Source organism: Lissotriton vulgaris, chromosome 5 (genome assembly GCF_964263255.1).
Source record: "Lissotriton vulgaris chromosome 5, aLisVul1.2, whole genome shotgun sequence".
Taxonomy (NCBI): Eukaryota; Metazoa; Chordata; class Amphibia; order Caudata; family Salamandridae; genus Lissotriton; species Lissotriton vulgaris.
The window spans coordinates 1,716,349,665-1,716,368,838 of NC_141693.1; the positions used below are offsets into that span (position 1 = coordinate 1,716,349,665).

At 46.6% G+C, this 19,174-nt stretch overlaps 1 protein-coding gene across 1 annotated transcript in view; it reads left to right on the forward strand.

Moving 5' to 3' along the window:
• Positions 1-19,174, forward strand: part of ITGA2B (integrin subunit alpha 2b) — a 320,876-nt gene that overhangs the window by 201,934 nt on the left and 99,768 nt on the right. The window contains exons 17-19 of the mRNA XM_086923897.1: positions 952-1,103; positions 2,272-2,397; positions 4,931-4,998. Of these exons, the coding sequence (XP_086780023.1) occupies positions 952-1,103; positions 2,272-2,397; positions 4,931-4,998 (346 nt within the window). The remainder of the gene's footprint in view (positions 1-951; positions 1,104-2,271; positions 2,398-4,930; positions 4,999-19,174) is intronic.

Sequence of the window (19,174 nt, forward strand, 5' to 3'; positions counted from 1 at the left end):
ATTTGCAAGCCCATTGGGAATGACAGGCCCTACCAGGTATGGTGAGCTGCTGGGCTCAGCAGACCACCATGTCTGGGACTGCTTTTAAATAAAGCAGTTTTAAAACAAAAGGTAGCCCGTTTTCCTTAAAGGAAAATGGAATGCATTTAAAAAAAACATTTTCGCTTCATTTTTTAAGTGCAGGTAGTTGTCCCTGGGACCACTGCCTACCCTTAAAAATATTTTTAGAGGCAGTCACAAAGTGGAAGGGATCCTCTTGAAGAGGGTGGTAATTTGTGAGTGTTTTGCGACCATAATTGCAATCACAAAACATTCATACATTGAATTGCGGATGCTATTAGGAAGGGAACGCCCCCTTCCTAATAGCGACTCGCAATTCCTAACTTCTGAGTCGCAAATAAATTGTGACTCTCTATTTAGGAATTGTACTTGGCACAGGACCATTTTGCATGCGCAGACGGGTGGCAAACCCGTTTGCGCATGCAATTTAGGGTAGTACATCTGGCCCATTATTTCCATTAATGCATGAAGCTCAAAATTAACTGTAATACCTGCAGTCCACCATGATGTTAACTCAAAATGTTGGGGATAAAGTATATGCACAGTGTAAACCCGAGTATGTAATATTTCACAAGCTTCAGAGACCCTTGGACAGAAGTGGAATCATGCATTCTAATAAATGTTCAGGGTATTCGATAGCGACCATCATCAGTCGCTGGGAAAGTAATCGAATGTCCATCTCACTGAACATTAGTGTAAATCAGGAATTACTGGTGTTTCTTCCCTAAATATATACATACATTGTGTGCCTCACCAATTAATCTCTGAGCATCACCATGTCTCAACAGATTAAAGAAGCTTCTCAGAACTGAGGCGTTGCAAGCATTTTGTCCTTGGCTGCAGTGATTGCATTCTAGTCATTTGCCCTTTAATTTGCTTTACCGCTTTCAGCCCTGAACGCCGAACTACAGCTGGATCGGATGAAGCTGCGCTTTGCCAGAAGAACTGTCTTCCTAGATTCACTCCAGCCATCCAGATCCTTCCAGCTGAAAGTCTCCAGGAACGTAGATGCTGTCTGCAGCCATGTGTCTGCCTACCTGAGGGTAAGGGGCGGGCATCTACACCCAATACAAACACTGTCAATTGGCCGGAACCATCTATTGATTGCCATGGGGTAATGAACTGGAAGATTGAGATAAAGACAGCATGTACATTTAAGTTAAATCCAACCTCCTACTGACACATACTATGAGAGGCTTGGGTCTACTGACTTCCATTCGCCCTCTACATTAATTCACACATTCAGATGCCTGGGGATATCAGTGCAGTTTGTGCGATTGCTCCCATCACAGATTCATGTTATTTTAAAATCAGACCTGACCATTGCTGTCTCCTGGGAAGAGGTGATTTAAGTGATAAGCCTGTGACTCAATCTCTCTCCTTCTCCCTCTCAGTTGCTCTAGTCTTGACTGTCTGTCTGTATCTGGGTACGTCTCTGTATATATATCAATCTCACTGGATCATCTCCAGAACTAGTAAATCCTCTTTGCTGCCAATGGCCAGTTTTACGCCTTCTTCGCTCTCATCTCTCTCTTCTATTTCTGTAGAGATTGTAAAACTCCTCTTTAGTCTTCTGAGCCAGTACTTGTGCATCCTTTCTGCCGCAAGAATGGAGTCGCTGAATTCCCTGCTCTCCCCTTACCTTAACACTCGCCTTCTTTTCCACCATGAATAAAGCTGCATGAAATTGTCCAAAATGATTTTCTGTTGAATATTACACAAAATGTCTAAGAATCCACATGTTGTGCCATTTTTGGGGATACCATCTGATTTCTTTGCACTTGCACAGAATAATCATGTGCTGGTCATGGAAATGTGTGATAGCCCTACAGTTCTGCCTCATCAGAACAGGTCTTATAAAGGCTGAAAATATCAATCATTACAATTCATGAATCTGGTGCTTCCCCACTGAAGGTGTGACGTCTTCCTTTTTTAGGCGGTTTTCTATTTTCCCATGTAAGAACAGTTTCCACTGTCCCTCATAAGAGGCAGGGCAGTCTTGGACATCATGCTTTCCCTGATCCAGGCTATTTGTTGCTTTTCGTGAGAAGATTGACCCTCTGTTATTTTTTTTTTTACTTTTCCCAGTCACTTGTCCCTTGAACCAGGAAAGCGTTAAGATCTGTCATTATCCTTCAGGTTGATACATGTTCTCTGGTTGTAAGAGTGCTCCTTGCTTCCCCTACTGATAGATGCCTCTTTCTTGCACAGGATGAATCTGAGTTTAAGGATAAGCTGAGCCCCATCATTGTGAGTTTCAACTTCTCGCTTGTGCCCACTTCGTTTTCTAGCGATCTGCCACCCATCCTCCATGGGCAGACGTTCATTCAAAAACAGGTGAGCTCTCCAGACTACTCGCTTCTCTCCTAGGTATAGGATTGCTGCTGTAGTGCTATCAAGCTTCATAAATAAAATAGGCAAGTCCACACCACAGACTTTGTGTAGATTGGTTGAGAAGATAGTTTTCCACTTATGCACCTCACCTTACATTTTTGATTAACTAATTACTACAGTAGATGCAATTTTAAGTGTCTTTGGGGTATTCAGTAGTAGTATCTCACCACTCCTCCCTCAAAATTAATCCAGCTGGAACTGGGTTCACTGATTTTTTTTCACAATTGTTGTTTTTGGCCATATTTGGAGTTTGACAATTTTGGAATTTCAGTCAAATGTCACTTTTTAACTGATGTCCTTCCTGCCCCATTTAGAGTGCAATAATGTCAATGCACTCTAAATAGGACAGACGAGACATCCAATACTTTTTGGCGATTGTCCAACATCTGCTAAGCTGAAAAAAGGCCCTTTGTGACTTGAGCCTCCAGGAGAACGCTATTGACTGGGAAGTTCCACCTGTGAGTAGAAATGGAGAAATGTCTACGTCTTGGGACATGGGGCCTTAATGGAGGATTTCTCTCTATGGGATTGAGGATACACCTGTAAGTAAACAATGGTAGAGAAATAAATCCAGTATTTGTAAAGCGCAAACTACTCACTCCTTACGGGTCTCAAGGCGCTGGGGACCATTGTGGAAATTAAGTGAGCTATTGCCCAGTGTCACATGGTGCTCAGCCGAGCTGCCGCCCAAGCCAGGGGTCGAACCGTGAGCCCTGTGCTCCAAAGTCAGCTGCCCTGGCTGCTGCACCACACCACTCCACAGGGAGTGTTAAAGGTGTAAAGAAGTGAAATATCAAGATATCTGTAGAGAGGAAAGGTAAAAAGAGAGTAGGCTAGCAAGAGGAGCAAACTTGGAAGAAATACTGTAAAAAGTAAGGTAAATAGAATAATGAGGCAATAAGAAAGGCAGATAGACAGGAGTTAAGGGAAAATGGGAGAGAAGAGTTCTATGGAGAAAAAGATCAAGTAGAGAGAGATGTAGTAGAGAACGAAAGGTTATGTTGAAAAATTCTAGAGAGAGAATGGGATCGAGAAATAGAGACAAGCAAAGTAGAGAGAGTGAGTTGAAAGGAGCTGCACAGAGAGATGGCGAGGAAGAAAAGGTAATGAAGGAGAAAATGTGGTAGAAGTAGAGAAAGAGAGGCAATGAGAAAGTAGCACGGTAGAGTGATGAGGAAGAGGAAACAATGGTAGAGAGGTGAATAATTAGAAACTGGTAAAGCAAATTGTGAGGATAAGTAGTTCTATACAGGTAGGTGCAATAGGCAGATGAGATAGGGAGAGATGTGATGGGCAGAAATGGCACAGAGAGAGACGGGGGATGTAGCGAAAAGGCGGAGAGAGAGTTTAGGTGGGATAAAGGAGATAGCATTGTGGGGTAAAGGGGTGAAATTGAGAGAGGTGAAGTAGAAAGAGGAGAGAGACGCTGCCTGGGAGATGGGATAGAAACAGAGCAGTGAGATCCCGAGATAGTGGCGAGGTGGTTAGTGGATGCAGAGAGTGGTGGAGAGAGGTAGACATCAAGAGGGTGGCAGGTGTGGGAGAGAGAGAGTGGGGTCGAAAGAGTTCGAGAGATGGGGCTTGTATACAGATGTAGACACAGCCAGAGAAAGTGAAGTCAAGCGAGAAGGGTGGGTACAAGAGCTGAGGTGGAATTAATGGCAAAGATAGAAAGATATGTTTATTTAATTGAGCAACTGGGTGATTGAGGGTAAAGGCTGGGCAGGCCAGGCACGCACACTAAGCTTCTGCGAAGCTGTTACTTTAAAAGGAATCTGTTCTGTATGCATATGTTATTAAGGTAAAGCAGGAATCCAGGCTGTCCTGATCTTTTTAAAAGGGAAACCCATGGAAGGTGGGGGCTCTGGGCATTTACCTTCTTGCCTTAAAACGGCTTGAGCTAGTGTGGGGGACTTGGAGATATTCCTGCAAGACAAATGCAGGAAAGGAAGGTGCATGGCTGGCAGAGAAAGTGCTTACTCTGTGTGATAATTTAAAAGTCCATAATTAGGCGTTTGGGGCCAGATGTACAAAGGTTTGTTGCGCGCGCAAATGGGTTTTAGACCTGTTTGTGGCCACAAAAAACATGTGGCCTATTTACTAATCATATTTTGCAAGTTACAAATCAATTTGCAATTCGCAAAATAGGATTAGCGACTTGCTATTAGGAAGGGGCGTTCCAAGGGAGTCCCTTCCGAATAGCGACTACTTAAGCTCTGTAAGAATGTTTTGCAACTCGCAAATTGGCGGGTCGTACATCTGGCCCTTGATGTTTTCATGGAAACCTAAAAATATCTACAGACTACCCAAAAAATGTGAGACACTTAACCATAACCTGCAGCGCTCTGTTTCTATTTTTGTAAGGAATATGCTGCGTTGATATTTTTAGTCTCGGTGCATTCTTTTGCCACCTTCTTCCAAGCTTCTGCCTGCTCCTGGGCCGTGTATTCATGATGCATTTCATTTTTCATGCCAGACGCGGATCTTGCTGGACTGTGGAGAAGATAATGTCTGCATTCCTGATCTGAATCTCTTCACTGACAGGTGAGTGGAGTTAAGTGTTCTGCTGTACCTCTTTCCTATTGGTCGGGCTGACACATTTGTTCTATTGGTCGCGATTAAAGGTAAGTCTGTTAATGCAAATTCATGGATGTTCTTTTGAAGGTGTTATCTGTCTCACTGCAAATCTTGTCATGAATGTGCTATTGTAGTTGAGATGGACATTATCAAAAAGAGTTAGTTACACACTGGTCACCGGCCCGTCCGAGTCCTCCCCTGTGCATTATGGTAAATGCAGGTCATGGTGGTCCATAACTTACAGTTTTGCTTCCGGTCTCTTGAGTGTTGAAGCGCAGCCAGTGCTGTTATCCATCGACATCAGTGTTTCGTTCTTCTGAACTCTTCAGAAGGCCAATAGTCTGCTGGGGAGAACATGACCTGTTGCTTAGTGTCTGTGGATGAGGGCCTAATAGCTCCCAGGAGTTGACTCCGGGTTACCAAAAACAATCAATGTCTGCCACAAGGGCAGAAGACTGTATATACTTTGCTATCAGGAGGAGTTGCAAACTGGTCACTGGTTTGTCCCAGTCCTCCACTGTGCATTATGGTAAATCATCACACACTGAAATGTCATGTCACCAAAAACACTCCTATCACAGATAGGTTTAAGCCACAATTTGGTGTGCTCCTTGAATATCAGCCCCATGATATCGAAGGGGCTAAAGACTGAGGACCAAGTATCGAAAAAAATATATAATCAGGTAAGTAAGTCTAAATCTTCTATCCCTAGCTTTTCATAAATGTACCTACGTGTTACATATATCTTCAAGATACGTAGATGTGGAGTTAGAATTAGTAAATCTATAGTTTTCCATATGCACTTACCTTATATTTTGTCCTTGGAAATCTTTTCTTTGATATTCTTTTATCATGGTAATCTGCAGGTCCATATTCAGTAATACAATCAGACCCAAGCCATCTGTGGTTGACTAGCAGCCAGGTCATTTGAGAAGCTTCCAAGGCCAGAAGCTGATTTGTGCTTCTGTGATGTACAACTTTTGTGCTCCATCCAGATTGCAGGTTTTAGGCACTTGTATCAGTTTGCCAAAGGTTTTCATGTATTATTATCTTCACTTTGATATAGTTTTGTATCTTTCTCATGATATCCTTTTGCACTGTGGCATTTCTAGAGTTATAGACTCATTTGTCCTGGGTTACAAGTATTTCAAGCTGTCGATTTTTTGTTGTTGCTTCTATGGACATATTCTATGGCTTTTGCCCAGTTAGAAAGGAATTTCTAATTGGGTTTTCAGAAGCACATGCCGTATGAGTACATCCGTCACTAAGGGTCTAATTACGAGTTTTACGGTCCATAGGACCGACAAACTCGCGGGGGAGATGTGGTGGTTGTCGGGGACCCACCACACTGTGGTTCAACCACTGTATTACACCTACGGTGGTTGGACCGTATTGCGACTGCCACAATATGCTTGGTGGTCAGTAGCCCTTTTTATGGCAGTCAGACACAATGAAAAGAGTGGCCCCCTGTTGCCTTAGGGCCTTTGGGATACCCCTTGTCTGCATGCATCCCTTGTTCCAGCACTACATTGACTATACAGTCCATGCCATACTGTGGCTGTCCCACGGCGCTGCCTTTCTAAGGCTCTCCTATGAGCTGTTGAAAGGCAGCACAGGGGGTCAGCAGCCACAGGACCGCCCTCCCGGATTACAACTTGTAATGCAGCAGGCGGTGAGCTGTGGAGTTTGGCAGTTTGGCATTCCGCCCCGCTCTCACATAACCAAACTCATAATCAGGCCCTAATTCTGCAGTGGCATAGGTGGTACAGGTCTGAAAACGCACCACTTGGAAATGATTCACATAAGCCGTTGCTGTCACTTAAGAAATCTGGTCGGCTGGATTTAGAACGGATGGTGAAAATCGGAAGCCCTCTGTTGTACCAATCATAGGCTGAAACTATTACTCTGGAGTGTGAAACAGCCATCACATCGAATGCGTTACAACGCAAGCAATAACAACGCAGTCGTTACAATGTTAACAACGACCGCGTGGTTACATCGCAGTACCATTGCAACCCAAGTTTTTACATCGACTTGCTGTAGGAGGCGCGCTAACGTAAGGAATTGTAAAATTTACTATTCCAACCCCTTTCCTACTGATGTGCACACTGGAGTTGGAATAGTAAATGATACTATTCCTAAATCCTGTGCGCCCCCTACAGCAAGTCGATGTAACGACTTGCGTTGTAATGGTACTTTGATGTAACAACACGGTCGTTTTAACTACCGCATTGTAATCGCATGCGTTGTAAAGGGCTTTATTCCTCTAGAGTACAGTCTATAGGGCATTCACTGCCTATTCTGTCAAGACTGCTCAGGAGAATAGGCAGTGAATGACCAAAATATAGACAAAAAAATATCCAGCTACTAGAATATCAAGTCAAGAATATTATCAAGTCAAAAATCTCCTAGGACATATTATTGAAGGTAAAAATATTGGTTTTTAAAATATTGTTTACTTAAATATAGTAGTATTAAATGTTGTTTTCAATTAATTTGATATATATATATATATATATATATATATATATATATATATATATATATATATATATATATATATATATATATATATATATATCTTATTGTATTATTTGTAGGTGCAAGTATTATAATTGTGATTTCATTTTTTAGTGTTCTGTGTAACTTTTAAAGTGTAATTATTTTTGATGTTTAATTAGTAACTGTATTTAGTAGCAGGTTGTTGGGTTTTTAGAGGATCAGAGTATGAAGTCATTTAAAATATAAAATATTGTTTTAAGTTCTAAATAATTTGTTAGGTCAATTTAATAATTAATTGGCAATTCATATTTTTTAATTGCTTGTTAGTTTAAATATTTTAGCATAGTTTGTCATTTTTAAAGTGTCATTGTTTTAAAATGAATTAACAATTTTTAATTTAGGATCGGGTTGTTGGATTTGGAGGGGATCAGGGTGGAAAGTTATTTTAAATACAAAGAATCTTTTATTTTGTATTTCTTGTTATGTTAAATAATTAACTAGTACTTAATTGTATTTTTATTTCTTTGATCAATTATGATTCCAGATATTGTAGTAAAGTGTGTGATTTTTAATTCTCTCATAAATGTTCTAGAGTTTCACCAGTAATTTTTTATTTAGTAGTGGGTTTGGGGTCTGTAGGTGTTAAGTGTAGAAAGTTAATGAAAATATTAATTATTGTTTTTTAGTTATAATGATATTTTATGTTATGTAATAGATTCGTTTAGATTATAGCTAATTATGTAAATTATTTAATTGACTAACTATTATGTTGAATGTTTGCTGTTTGTAATTGATAATTAGTTGATCAGTGTCGTTAATTGTGATTGTTTTTAAATGGTTTTATAGCTCTCTATTTATTATTTTTTTCAATTTAATTTGATTTGTTTAATTCTAATTTATTATCATTCTTTTATTTATAGGTTTCATTTACACTTTTTGTTTGGTGTTCATTTTTGGGTAGTCAATAAGGAATGTATAATATATATATTTTAAATATTTTTAATTTGTTTTGCATGTTTTAATTTATTTTAGTAATACGAAATTTGTATTTTTGTATGACATTTCATTTTATCGAATACATACACACATTTTTAGGTCTCGTAGAGAGACCTAATGCCGTCCATCCACTTTTTACGATCCGGATTATCAAAAGTTCACGTGAAATCACGGGACCACAAGCTCCTTCGTGCACGAGCTTGCATTTCCCCACAGGCCTCCCCCTGCCAGCAGCATTTGCATCAAAGGGTTCCGCTGAACCGCCCCCCGCCGTCACTTATTCACGGCCGTAGGCCGTGACTTCAAAGGGTTCCGCTGCCCCGCCTCCTGCTTCACGGCCATCTGTTCCCCAGCACCTCCCCTCTCTCTCCCCTAATTATTCACTGCTGGCCGGCCGGCACATGTAGTTTTCCACGGCCTTCGTTTTCCGCTTGTTTAATTTCATTTCGCGGCCGCGAATGCTTGTTATTTTTTTTGTTGCCCGGCCAATGCTTGTTTTATATGGCGTGTGATTGTCTCCCAGCCATGTACCTACCGGGCGAGCGCTTTTATTCCTCTGCATCAGACAGAATGGCTTTTCCCCGGCATGGGAATACGAGGCTTCAGAAAATCATGCATCTTTCAGCTTTAATTACATCTCCAAATACTTTGAACTTGAAAACGTTTTTAGTCGCACTGCACAGGAACATGATCATTCTCTGGTTTTATTGTTTATTCAGTAATCCTGCTCCATATGCGCGTGTCTACAAGCTGATACCTTGTGACTAACAGTGGTAATAATAAATCATTGTTAAACACTGTATAATTGCGAGTGAAATAACAATCTCATATGGCGGGGGATCCGCCGTGAGCAGATTAACTAGTTTGGAGGGTTCCTGGGCTGACTATTTTAAATTATTATTTCTGCCTCTTGCTAGACTTTCTTTCGCGGGCGCGCGGCAGCCGCGCGGCCAATGCTTGTCTATGTCTTGTCTCCTTTCTCTTCCTTCCTATGTAATCCTGGTCTTCTCAGGGATCTGTTTCCCCGCCCACTGCTTCACACTCGCATTTCTCCTTCCTTCGTGCCCAGCCCCCCTCCCAACGCTGCCTGGCCGGCACATCAAAGGCTGCTGCTCCCCTAATTACATTTCTGAAAAGCAGTTTGCATTTGATTGTGCTTTTGTTTGTCAATGGCCCGGAACAGAATTGCCACCCAGTGCTTCAATCGTGGCTATTGGCATCAGGATAGCTGTTTTAACCAAAAATCCTACTTGATACAATTCGATTATCAATATCAAATTGCATAATATCAATGAGAAACATTGTAACCCCAAAGTAATAGACGTTGTGTAGCAGGAGGGCATTGGCTGTAATGTAAGGACATAGTGATATTATATGTGCAGGTAGGGAAATACGTTTCTTAGTTTTTTTCTTCTTCAATGTAGACAGTTGTATAAAAATAAATATCTGAAATAATGTTCCAACATTATTGTAGAGTGGATGGAAGCAGCACAAAAGTGGCTGTATTTTGTTTTCCCGTTGATGCTGATGTCACAGTGAATGATGGGCTTTTTGTGGTTCATTTGCCACCAGTCTGGTTATTCCCAACAAGAGACCTCCTATAGCTAGACATTGTTTGAAGAGCGTAAAACCGGAAAAACTTCTGAGTTCTAAGTCATTATTTATACACAGGTGCTTTGAGGAACTATCTAGCTCATTATTGAGTAACATCAATTAGACTCGATGTATGCAGCTTCTTTCAATATAATGGTTTTGTAGTGGAGGCTAAGTGCTAATGCAGAGTCAGAGTTCTAACGCGCAGTTTAAAGGCTTTTTCTCTGTCGGTTACAAACTAGTGGATAGGAGGTTCATATGACTGAAGAACGCACATTTTTCTCACGTGGTGCATTGCTTGATTGTTCTACATTGTTGGCGAGGACTTGAGCTCCTTTACACAACTGTTACAGAAAGCATTTGTCAGTGAAACATTGAAAACAATAAAAGATGCAAATACACACCCTCACACCCGCACTCACCCTCACTCACCTTCACCCCTCACACACCCTCACCCAACCTCACTCACTCTCACACCCTCACCCTCACACACATCACTCACCCTCACACCCTCACCAACCCTCACTCACCCTCACACACCCTCTCACCCTCACTCACCCTCACACCCTCACCCACCCTCACTCACCCTCACTCACCCCCACCCACCCTCACACCCTCACCCTCACCCTCACCCTCACCCACCGTCACATCCTCACATACCCTCACTCACCTTAACACCCTCACACACCCTCACCCTCACACCCTCACCCCCTCATCCTCACACACCCTCAAACCCTCTCACCCCCTCACACCCTCACTCACCTTCACCCCTCACACACCCTCACTCACCTTCACACCTCACACACCTTCACCCACCCTCACTCACCCACTCACCCACCCTCACTCACCCTCACACATCCTCACACCCTCTCACACCCTCACCCACCCTCACACCCTCACTCACCCTCACCCACCCTCACCATCACACACCCTCACATCCTCACACCCTCACTCACACCCTCACTCACACCCTCACTCACACCCTCACCCACCCTCACTCCCTCACTCACCTTCACAGCCCCTCACCCACCTTCACATCCCCTCACCCTCACACCCTCAACCCCTGATCCTCACACACCCTCACACCCGCACCACCCTCACAACCCTCACCCCTCACACCCTCACTCACCATCACACCCCCTCAGATACCCTCACTCACCATCACACCCCCTCACACACCCTCTCACCTCACACACCCTTTCACCCTCACACACCCTCACTCACCCTCACACCCTCACTCACCTTCACCCCTCACACACCCTCACCCTCACACACCCTCACTCACCCTCATCCATCCTCACTCACCCTCACACACCCTCACTCACCCTCACTCACCCTCACTCACCCTCATTCACCCTCTCACCCTCACACATCCTCACACCCTCTCACCCTCACACCCTCCTACCCTCACACACCCTCACTCACCCTCACACACCCTCACTCACCCTCACACACCCTCACTCACCCTCACTCACCCTCACTCACCCTCTCACCCTCACACAGCCACACACCCTCCCACCTTCACACATCCTCACACCCTCTCACCCTCACACACCCTCACCCACCCTAACACACCCTCACCCCCCTCACTCACCCTCACACCTCCTCACCATCACACACCCTCACATCCTCACACCCTCACTCACACCCTCACGCACCCTCACTCAACCTCACACCCTCACCCTCGTCCTCACACCCCCTCTCACACCCTCACACACCCTTACCCTCACACCCTCATCCCCCTCACCCTCACACCCCCTCACCCGCACACACCCTCACCCTCACACACCCTCACTCACCCTCACATGCTCACCCTCACACCCCCTCACCCTCCCAACCCTCACACACCATCACACCCTCGCCCTCACCCTCACACCCCCTCACACACCCTCACTCACCCTTACTCACTCACCCTCATACACCCTCATCAGCATAGCATAACACAACATAGCATGGCATAACAAAAAAAGCATAGTGTGAGAAGTTGGCCTGATATGCAGTGCTCACTATTCTAGTGATCACTATGCATCAGTCCAAACGACCCTTATGGTGATTGGTTGTAAGTCAACCTTAGACCAGCTATCCTAGTAGCGTGGATACGAGCAGTCTTCGGGCTAAACTCTAGAGGGCGTGTTAAGCCAGCTGTTATACCATCACATACCCCTTGAACACCAAGTGAAAGGACACCACACAAGTGTTATGAAAATAAACAGTGTATTTATTAGAATCACAACAGCCCTGTACTCTTTATGAGGACAGGGTACTAAGCACACAACAAAACTCTTAGGAAAATACTTCAAGTGCACAATCAATACAAGTGCCCGAGGGCACGGAAAGTTTAGTGGTCTCGGGCGGACCCGATAAGGCAAGTTGGAAGCGGTAGGGACTCGGGACCCTTAAATAAGGAGGCTATGCGGGCACCGAAATGCCGAAGTTACCTAGCCCAAGGGGGCTGCGGCTGCACAAGTCTTTACAGACTTCGGGAGTCCTCGCTGACGAGCCAGGAGCCGGAAGGAAGGAGTTGCTGGCCGGCGACCAGTGGAGATAGTTCGTAGAGATCCAAGCCTGGATCAGAGATGGATGACACCTGAAAGCAGAGGGGACCAAGTTCGTACTACTAGCCAGTAGTCAGAGGGTACCAGGAGGGCACCGGATGATCGTCACCTCGACTAGGTGAGTGGGCGGCGCTAGGCTCTGCAGTCTCACGGACCAGGAGGCGTTGTCGGCAACCAGGATGGAGGTGCGAGCTGTCCCACGAAGGTTGATGCTGTCGGCGTCGCTGGGCCCAGGATTGGGGCAACAAGCCTTGGCAAATTCAGGGCCACGTGGTGGACCTAAAATGGCATCTTGAGTGGACCAGGAGGGTCCGGGGTGCTCCTCTCTCAGAAGGGAGCAAGGGCCAGTCTGGAGCAACCAGACCAGCAGCGTTGGTTGTTGGGCGTTGTCAAGAAGGCCACAAGCCAGCGGCTAGTAACCAGACAACGTGATGAGCGACAAAAGCAGAAGGGCCCCACGCCGATCGTGGAGATGCTGGGAGGCTGCACTTCGGTGCTGGAGCTGCTCAGGGTCGGGGCTTCTCGGACCCCAAAGCACTCACCAGAGGATCCCTCGGCAGTCGTGCTGGTTAAGAAATCGTGCAGGTTTTGATGATGGCTGGTCCCTCGAGGTCTCGTCGCACCCACGGATCTCAGCTGAGCTGACAATGTGGGTAGAGGTCAGAGGTGCCAGGGAAGCCGGTTCTCGTCGAGCTGGGCAGTCGGATTCCTGAGGAAGGACGTGCAGCAAACCGCAGAGTTCTTAGATGGTGCCTGCGGATGCAGGGTGACTACTCCTTAGCCACAAGGGAGAAATCTTAAGAAGAGTCGAGAGTTCCTTTCGTAGAAAGTGTTCTTGATTCAAAGATGATCTAATTTGGAAGGGTCCCCGCTCCTGCCTTTATCCTAAAGAAAGGGGTGGGTACGTGACTAGGTCCTGCCCTAGGGGTGGGCCCAGAAAGGGGGGTGGTTACACCCCTCTCCCATGTCGGACTTTCCCCAGGTCAGGGGCTGGGATGCCCCTGGAACTGGTTCTAGCCGGCAGATGCGTAGTGAGCACCGGGGTGCCACTCCGCAGTCACCTTCCTGTAAAGCCCTGCCTACCCAGGATACACAAAACCCTGTCTGGGATGGTGCGAGCACCGCCCCGGACAGGAAACCCTTTGTCCAAGCTCTCCTCGCTGGAAGGACTCCCAGCAGCAGGAGGTCAGACTCGTGTCTGTGGTGGCAGCGTCCATTTTGTGGAGCTGAGGCTTCAGTTAACTTTAACCGGGGTTCACAGTTACGTACATGTCGTGTCCCTCTAAAAGGGTGGAATGCTAACCCCGTCGCCAGCATTGGTGAGGGGTCAAGATCCCGATTCGTATGACACCTTACTCGACATGTCTTGATAACACGATACTGAAGTTAGCGATATGGGATGCGTTATCATGGAACAGCCATTGGGTCTTGGTTCCGTAAGCTGCAACCGGGCTCGGCTCGTGCCAGAGCCCAATTCACACGATTCCACGCACTCTGCCTTCAGGATTGTCAAGGCCTGCCATAGGAGTGACTGATAGGAATTCGGGTGTCCATTTTAGGGTTAGATATAGGTATACTATATCTAAAGCAAAGGGCGAGTACGCCACCTTGCCCCAGCTGTCGTGCAGCCAGTTGTGTCAGATTTAGATGGCCATCCAGGGGTGGCATAATACATGCTTCAGCCCCTGGTAGGCCCTGGGTACACCGATGCCCTGAGTTACAGGGTCTGACAAGGTGGCCCAGTTCCAATTGGATAATGCACCAGAGGTACACATGTCAATTTAGCGAGAGAACAGCTAGGCTGTGGGTCTGATTGGCAGGCCCACAGCCAGAGAAAGTCGTAAACCAGTGAAACAAAAGCAAAAAATCTGGGTGATCTTAGGATTGCAGACCCTACTCTCCTACATGACCCCCCCCCCAAACGTTGAGACAATAAACTAACCTTGACCAGGTGAGTCTTCTTGTTCTAAGTGGAAATACCTGGAGAGCCCATCTGCATTGCCATGATCAGTGCCAGGTCTATGCTCCACTGTGAAGTCCATCCCCTGTAGGGAAATGGACCACCTAAGCAGTTTGGGGTTTTCACCCTTCATCTGATTTAGCCATAAGAGGGGCTTATGGTCGGTCTGAATCTTGAAATGAGTGCCAAACAAGTATGGCCTCAGTTTCTTTAGGGCCCAAACCACAGCAAAGGCCTCCCTCTCAATAGCTGACCAATTTTTCTCTCTGGGGGTCAGCCGTCTGCTTATAAAAGCAATGGGCTGGTCATTACCATCAAAATTCAGTTGAGATAGAACAGCTCCCACACCCAAATCAGAAGCATCTGTTTGGACAATGAATGGTTTGGAGTAGTCTGGACTCTTGAGGATAGGTGCCGTGCACATGGCCTGTTTTAGGTCATCGAATGCTTTTTGACAGCTCGCTGTCCACTGAACCTTTTTGGGCATTTTCTTACTTGTCAGTTCATTAAGCGGAGTCACAATCGATCCGTAATTTCTGACAAACTTTCGGTAGTAACCAGTCAGGCCCAAGAAAGCTCAAACCTGAGTCTGGGTGGTTGGAGGAGCCCAGTCCCTGATTGACTGTATTTTGCTCTCCAGTGGTTGAACTTGGCCTCCACCTACAAGGTGGCCCAAGTATACAACCTGTGTCTGCCCTATCTGGCACTTGGTGGCCTTGATAGTGAGACCTGCTGCTTGCAGAGCCTCTAACACTTTCCTCAGGTGGACCAGGTGATCCTCCCAGGTGGCGCTAAAGACAGCAATATCGTCAAGATACGCCACACAGAAGTCATCCAACCCAGTGAGAACGTGATTCACCAACCTTTGGAAGGTGGCAGGTGCATTTTTCAAACCAAAGGGCATTACCACAAATTGATAATGCCCACCAGGGGTAGAAAATGCTGTCTTAGGCTTGGCGTCCTCAGCTAACCTGATTTGCCAATACCCAGCTGTCAGGTCAAACGTACTTAAGTAGTTGGCAGAAGCCAATCTATCTATAAGCTCATCTGCCCTTGGTATTGGGTGGGCATCAGTCTTAGTGACTGCATTGAGACCCCTGTAGTCTACGCAGAACCTCATCTCTTTCTTACCACCCTGGGTGTGAGGTTTCGGCACTAGAACTACGGGACTAGCCCAAGGGCTATCCGAGGGTTCAATGACTCCCAACTCCAACATTTTCTGCACTTCAGTTTTGATGCAGTCTCTAACGTGATCGGGCTGCCTGTAGATTTTACTCTTGACGGGCAAGCTGTCGCCAGTGTCAACCTCATGGGTACACCAATTGGTCTGACTGGGTGTTAGAGAGAACATATGCCGGAAGGATTGAAGAACCTGTTTACAATCCTTCTGTTGATGTTCAGAGAGGCTGCCACAAAAGACAACACCGTCCACTGATCCATCATCAGGATTCTGAGTGAGCAGGTCTGGGAGAGGGTCACTCTCTTCCTCCTGTCCCTCATCTATGGCCATGAGCAAGCTCATGTCCTTCCTGTCGACATATGCTTTGAGCCGGTTAACGTGGAGCACCCTGCGGGGGCTCCGGGGAGTTCCGAGGTCCACCAGGTAGGTGACCTCTCCCTTTTGCTCAAGAATCGTGTGGGGCCCAGACCATTTGTCTTTGAGTGCTGCTGGGGCCACTGGCTCCAACACCCACACCTTCTGTCCAGGCTGGTAAACAGTCAGGACAGCCTTTTGGTCATGCCAAGCTTTTTGGAGTTCTTGGCTGGCCTTAAGGTTTTCAGATGCCTTTTCCATGTACTCAGCCATCCGAGAGCGGAGACCAAGTACATAGTCCACTATGCTGGTTGCAGGCTTTTTGAGAGATCTCTCCCATCCTTCCTTCACCAAACACAGGGGTCCTCTTACTGGATGCCCGTACAAAAGTTCAAAAGGGCTGTAGCCAACCCCCTTCTGTGGGACTTCTCTATAAGCGAATAAAAGGCAGGGAATCAGGACGTCCCATCTACGCCGGAGCTTTTCAGGTAGTCCATGAATCATCCCTTTTAGGGTCCTGTTGAACCTTTCAACAAGCCCATTGCATTGTGGATGATAGGGTGTAGTGAACTTGTAGTTGACACCACATTCCTTCCACATAGCAGTCAAGTAGCTCGACATGAAGTTTGCACCTCTGTCAGAGACAACCTCCTTAGGGAAACCCACTCTGGAGAACACTCCAACTAGGGCTCTTGCCACAACAGGGGCTGTCGTGGTCCTAGGGGGAATAGCTTCAGGATACCTGGTGGCATGATCCACTACCACCAGTATAAACTTGTGCCCTGATGCTGTTTGGGGTTCCATTGGACCGACAATGTCAATCCCCACTCTTTCAAAGGGCACCCCCACCACAGGCATTGGTATAAGGGGGGCCTTTGTTGTGCCACCTGACTTACCACTGGCTTGGCAAGTGACACAGGAGCGACAAAACTCCTTGGTATCCTCGTTCATGTGAGGCCAGTGAAAGTGTGAGACAAGCCTGTCCCACGTCTTCGTCTGGCCTAAGTGTCCTGCTAAGGGAATCTCGTGGGCCAAGGTAAGAAGGAAACCACGCTGAGACAAGAGGATAACCAGCCTCCTGGTCATGCCAGGCTTGGGGTCTCTTGCCTCAGTGTACAGGAGTCCATCCTCCCAGTATACCTTGTGGGTACCTGTGGCGTTCCCAGCAGCCTCAGCAGCAGCCTGCTGTCTGAGGGGTTCAAGGGAAGGGCAGTCTAACTGGTCCTTCCCCAGGTCTTCTCGTGAGGGTCCCCCTGATCCCAGAAACGCAACTTGATCAAGCTCGAGTTCTTTAGGCTCAGTTTCCCTCAATTCCTGTAGGTCAGCCTCTTCCGAGACTTGATCCTCAACCTGGGGCAAGGGGGAAGGCGATGCCTTAACCCTACTGCTCTTCTTCTTGGGAGGTGTCTGGTCCATTGTTCCAGGATCCAGCACCGGTTCAGTGGGGCATCTTCTGACCTGTGACCTAGTCACAGCAAGCACGTGTGCTGGCAAGCCTAACATCTCCATGTGAGTCCGGTGCTCCACTTCTGACCATTGTGATGACTCCAAATAATTGCCCAACAAACAATCCACTGGGAGGTCTGAACTAACAACAACCTTTTTCTGGCCATTTACCCCTCCCCAGGAGAAAGCAACAATCGCCATACTATGATTGGTAGTGACGTTGCTGGCATTGGTCACCAGGAAATCTGTACCTGGCATGATCTGTCCAGGGTCCACAAAGTTAGGTGTCACCATAGTGACACTGGCACAAGTGTCCCTATAGGCCTGAGCCATTCTTCCATTGATTAAAGGCGTCTGTCGGTATTTGCCCAAAGTATTGGGACTGACATCAGGGGACATATCCGCATCCCCTGTACAGACAAGGACAGCCTGAGTGAGTGTGCTAACTAAGTTGTCACACCCCTTAGAACCCAAGGTTAACCCAACTAGTCCCTTGGGAGGTGCACTGCTACTGCTGGCTGTACTAGGGGGCACAGGTGCATTAGGGGCTGCAGTAGCAGGAGTCTGCCCTCCTTTCTTGGTGCACTCACTAAACCAGTGAGTTTTACTCTTACAGTATTGGCACCACCTTTTCGATTGGCCTTCTTGATTCTTCTTTTTCTGGGAAGCCTGACCCCCCCCCTCTTTGGGTTGTTGGGGACCTGTCGAAGACTTCTGGTCATTTTGTTCACCTTTAGAATCTTTACCCTTCTGGTCTGCTTTCTTCTGACCACCCTGGTTCTGGCCCTGGTTTTGCTTAACCCTTGTTCTGACCCATCTGTCTGCCTTCTTTCCCAATTCTTGGGGAGAGGTCAGATCTGAGTCGACAAGGTGCTGATGCAACAACTGGTTCTGACAATTGTTTAAAATCTGTTCTCGCATGATCAAATTATACAATCCTGTGTAATCAGTAACCTTACTGCCCAGCAACCAGCCCTCCAAAGCCTTAGTGGCACAATCGACAAAATCAGACCAGTCCTGAGACTGAGTTTTCCGGGTATCCCTGAACAGCAACCTGTACTGCTCAGTGGTTAGGCCGAACCCATCAATCAGTGTGTTCTTCAGGACCTGGTGATCGTTAGCGTCCTCAGCTCTTGTAGTGAGGAGCTTATCTCTACCTTTACCTTCAAAGGAGAGCCACAAGATAGCTGCCCACTGACTTTGGGGGACGCACTGTACAGTGCAGGCCCGCTCCAAAGCAGTAATCCATTTGTGGATGTCATCCCCTTGCTTAAAGGGGGGCACTATCTTACTCAGGTGTCTAGTGTCTAAACTCCTGTTTTCCCGTGGGGGAATGCTGCCACCAGTGGGGTTCTTCCCACTCAATTCTTGCTCTCTAGCAAAGGCGAGTCTTTCTTTGGCCAGGGCAAGTTCTTCCCTCTCGATCCTCAGATTGACTTCCCGCTCTTTAGCTTCGTACACTCTCCTCTGAGGGGATGTCATCCCTCTTCGAGAAGAGCCTCGAGAGCCATTGGTTCGAACGGATCTATTAGAGCCTCTCGACAGAGACCTAACTCG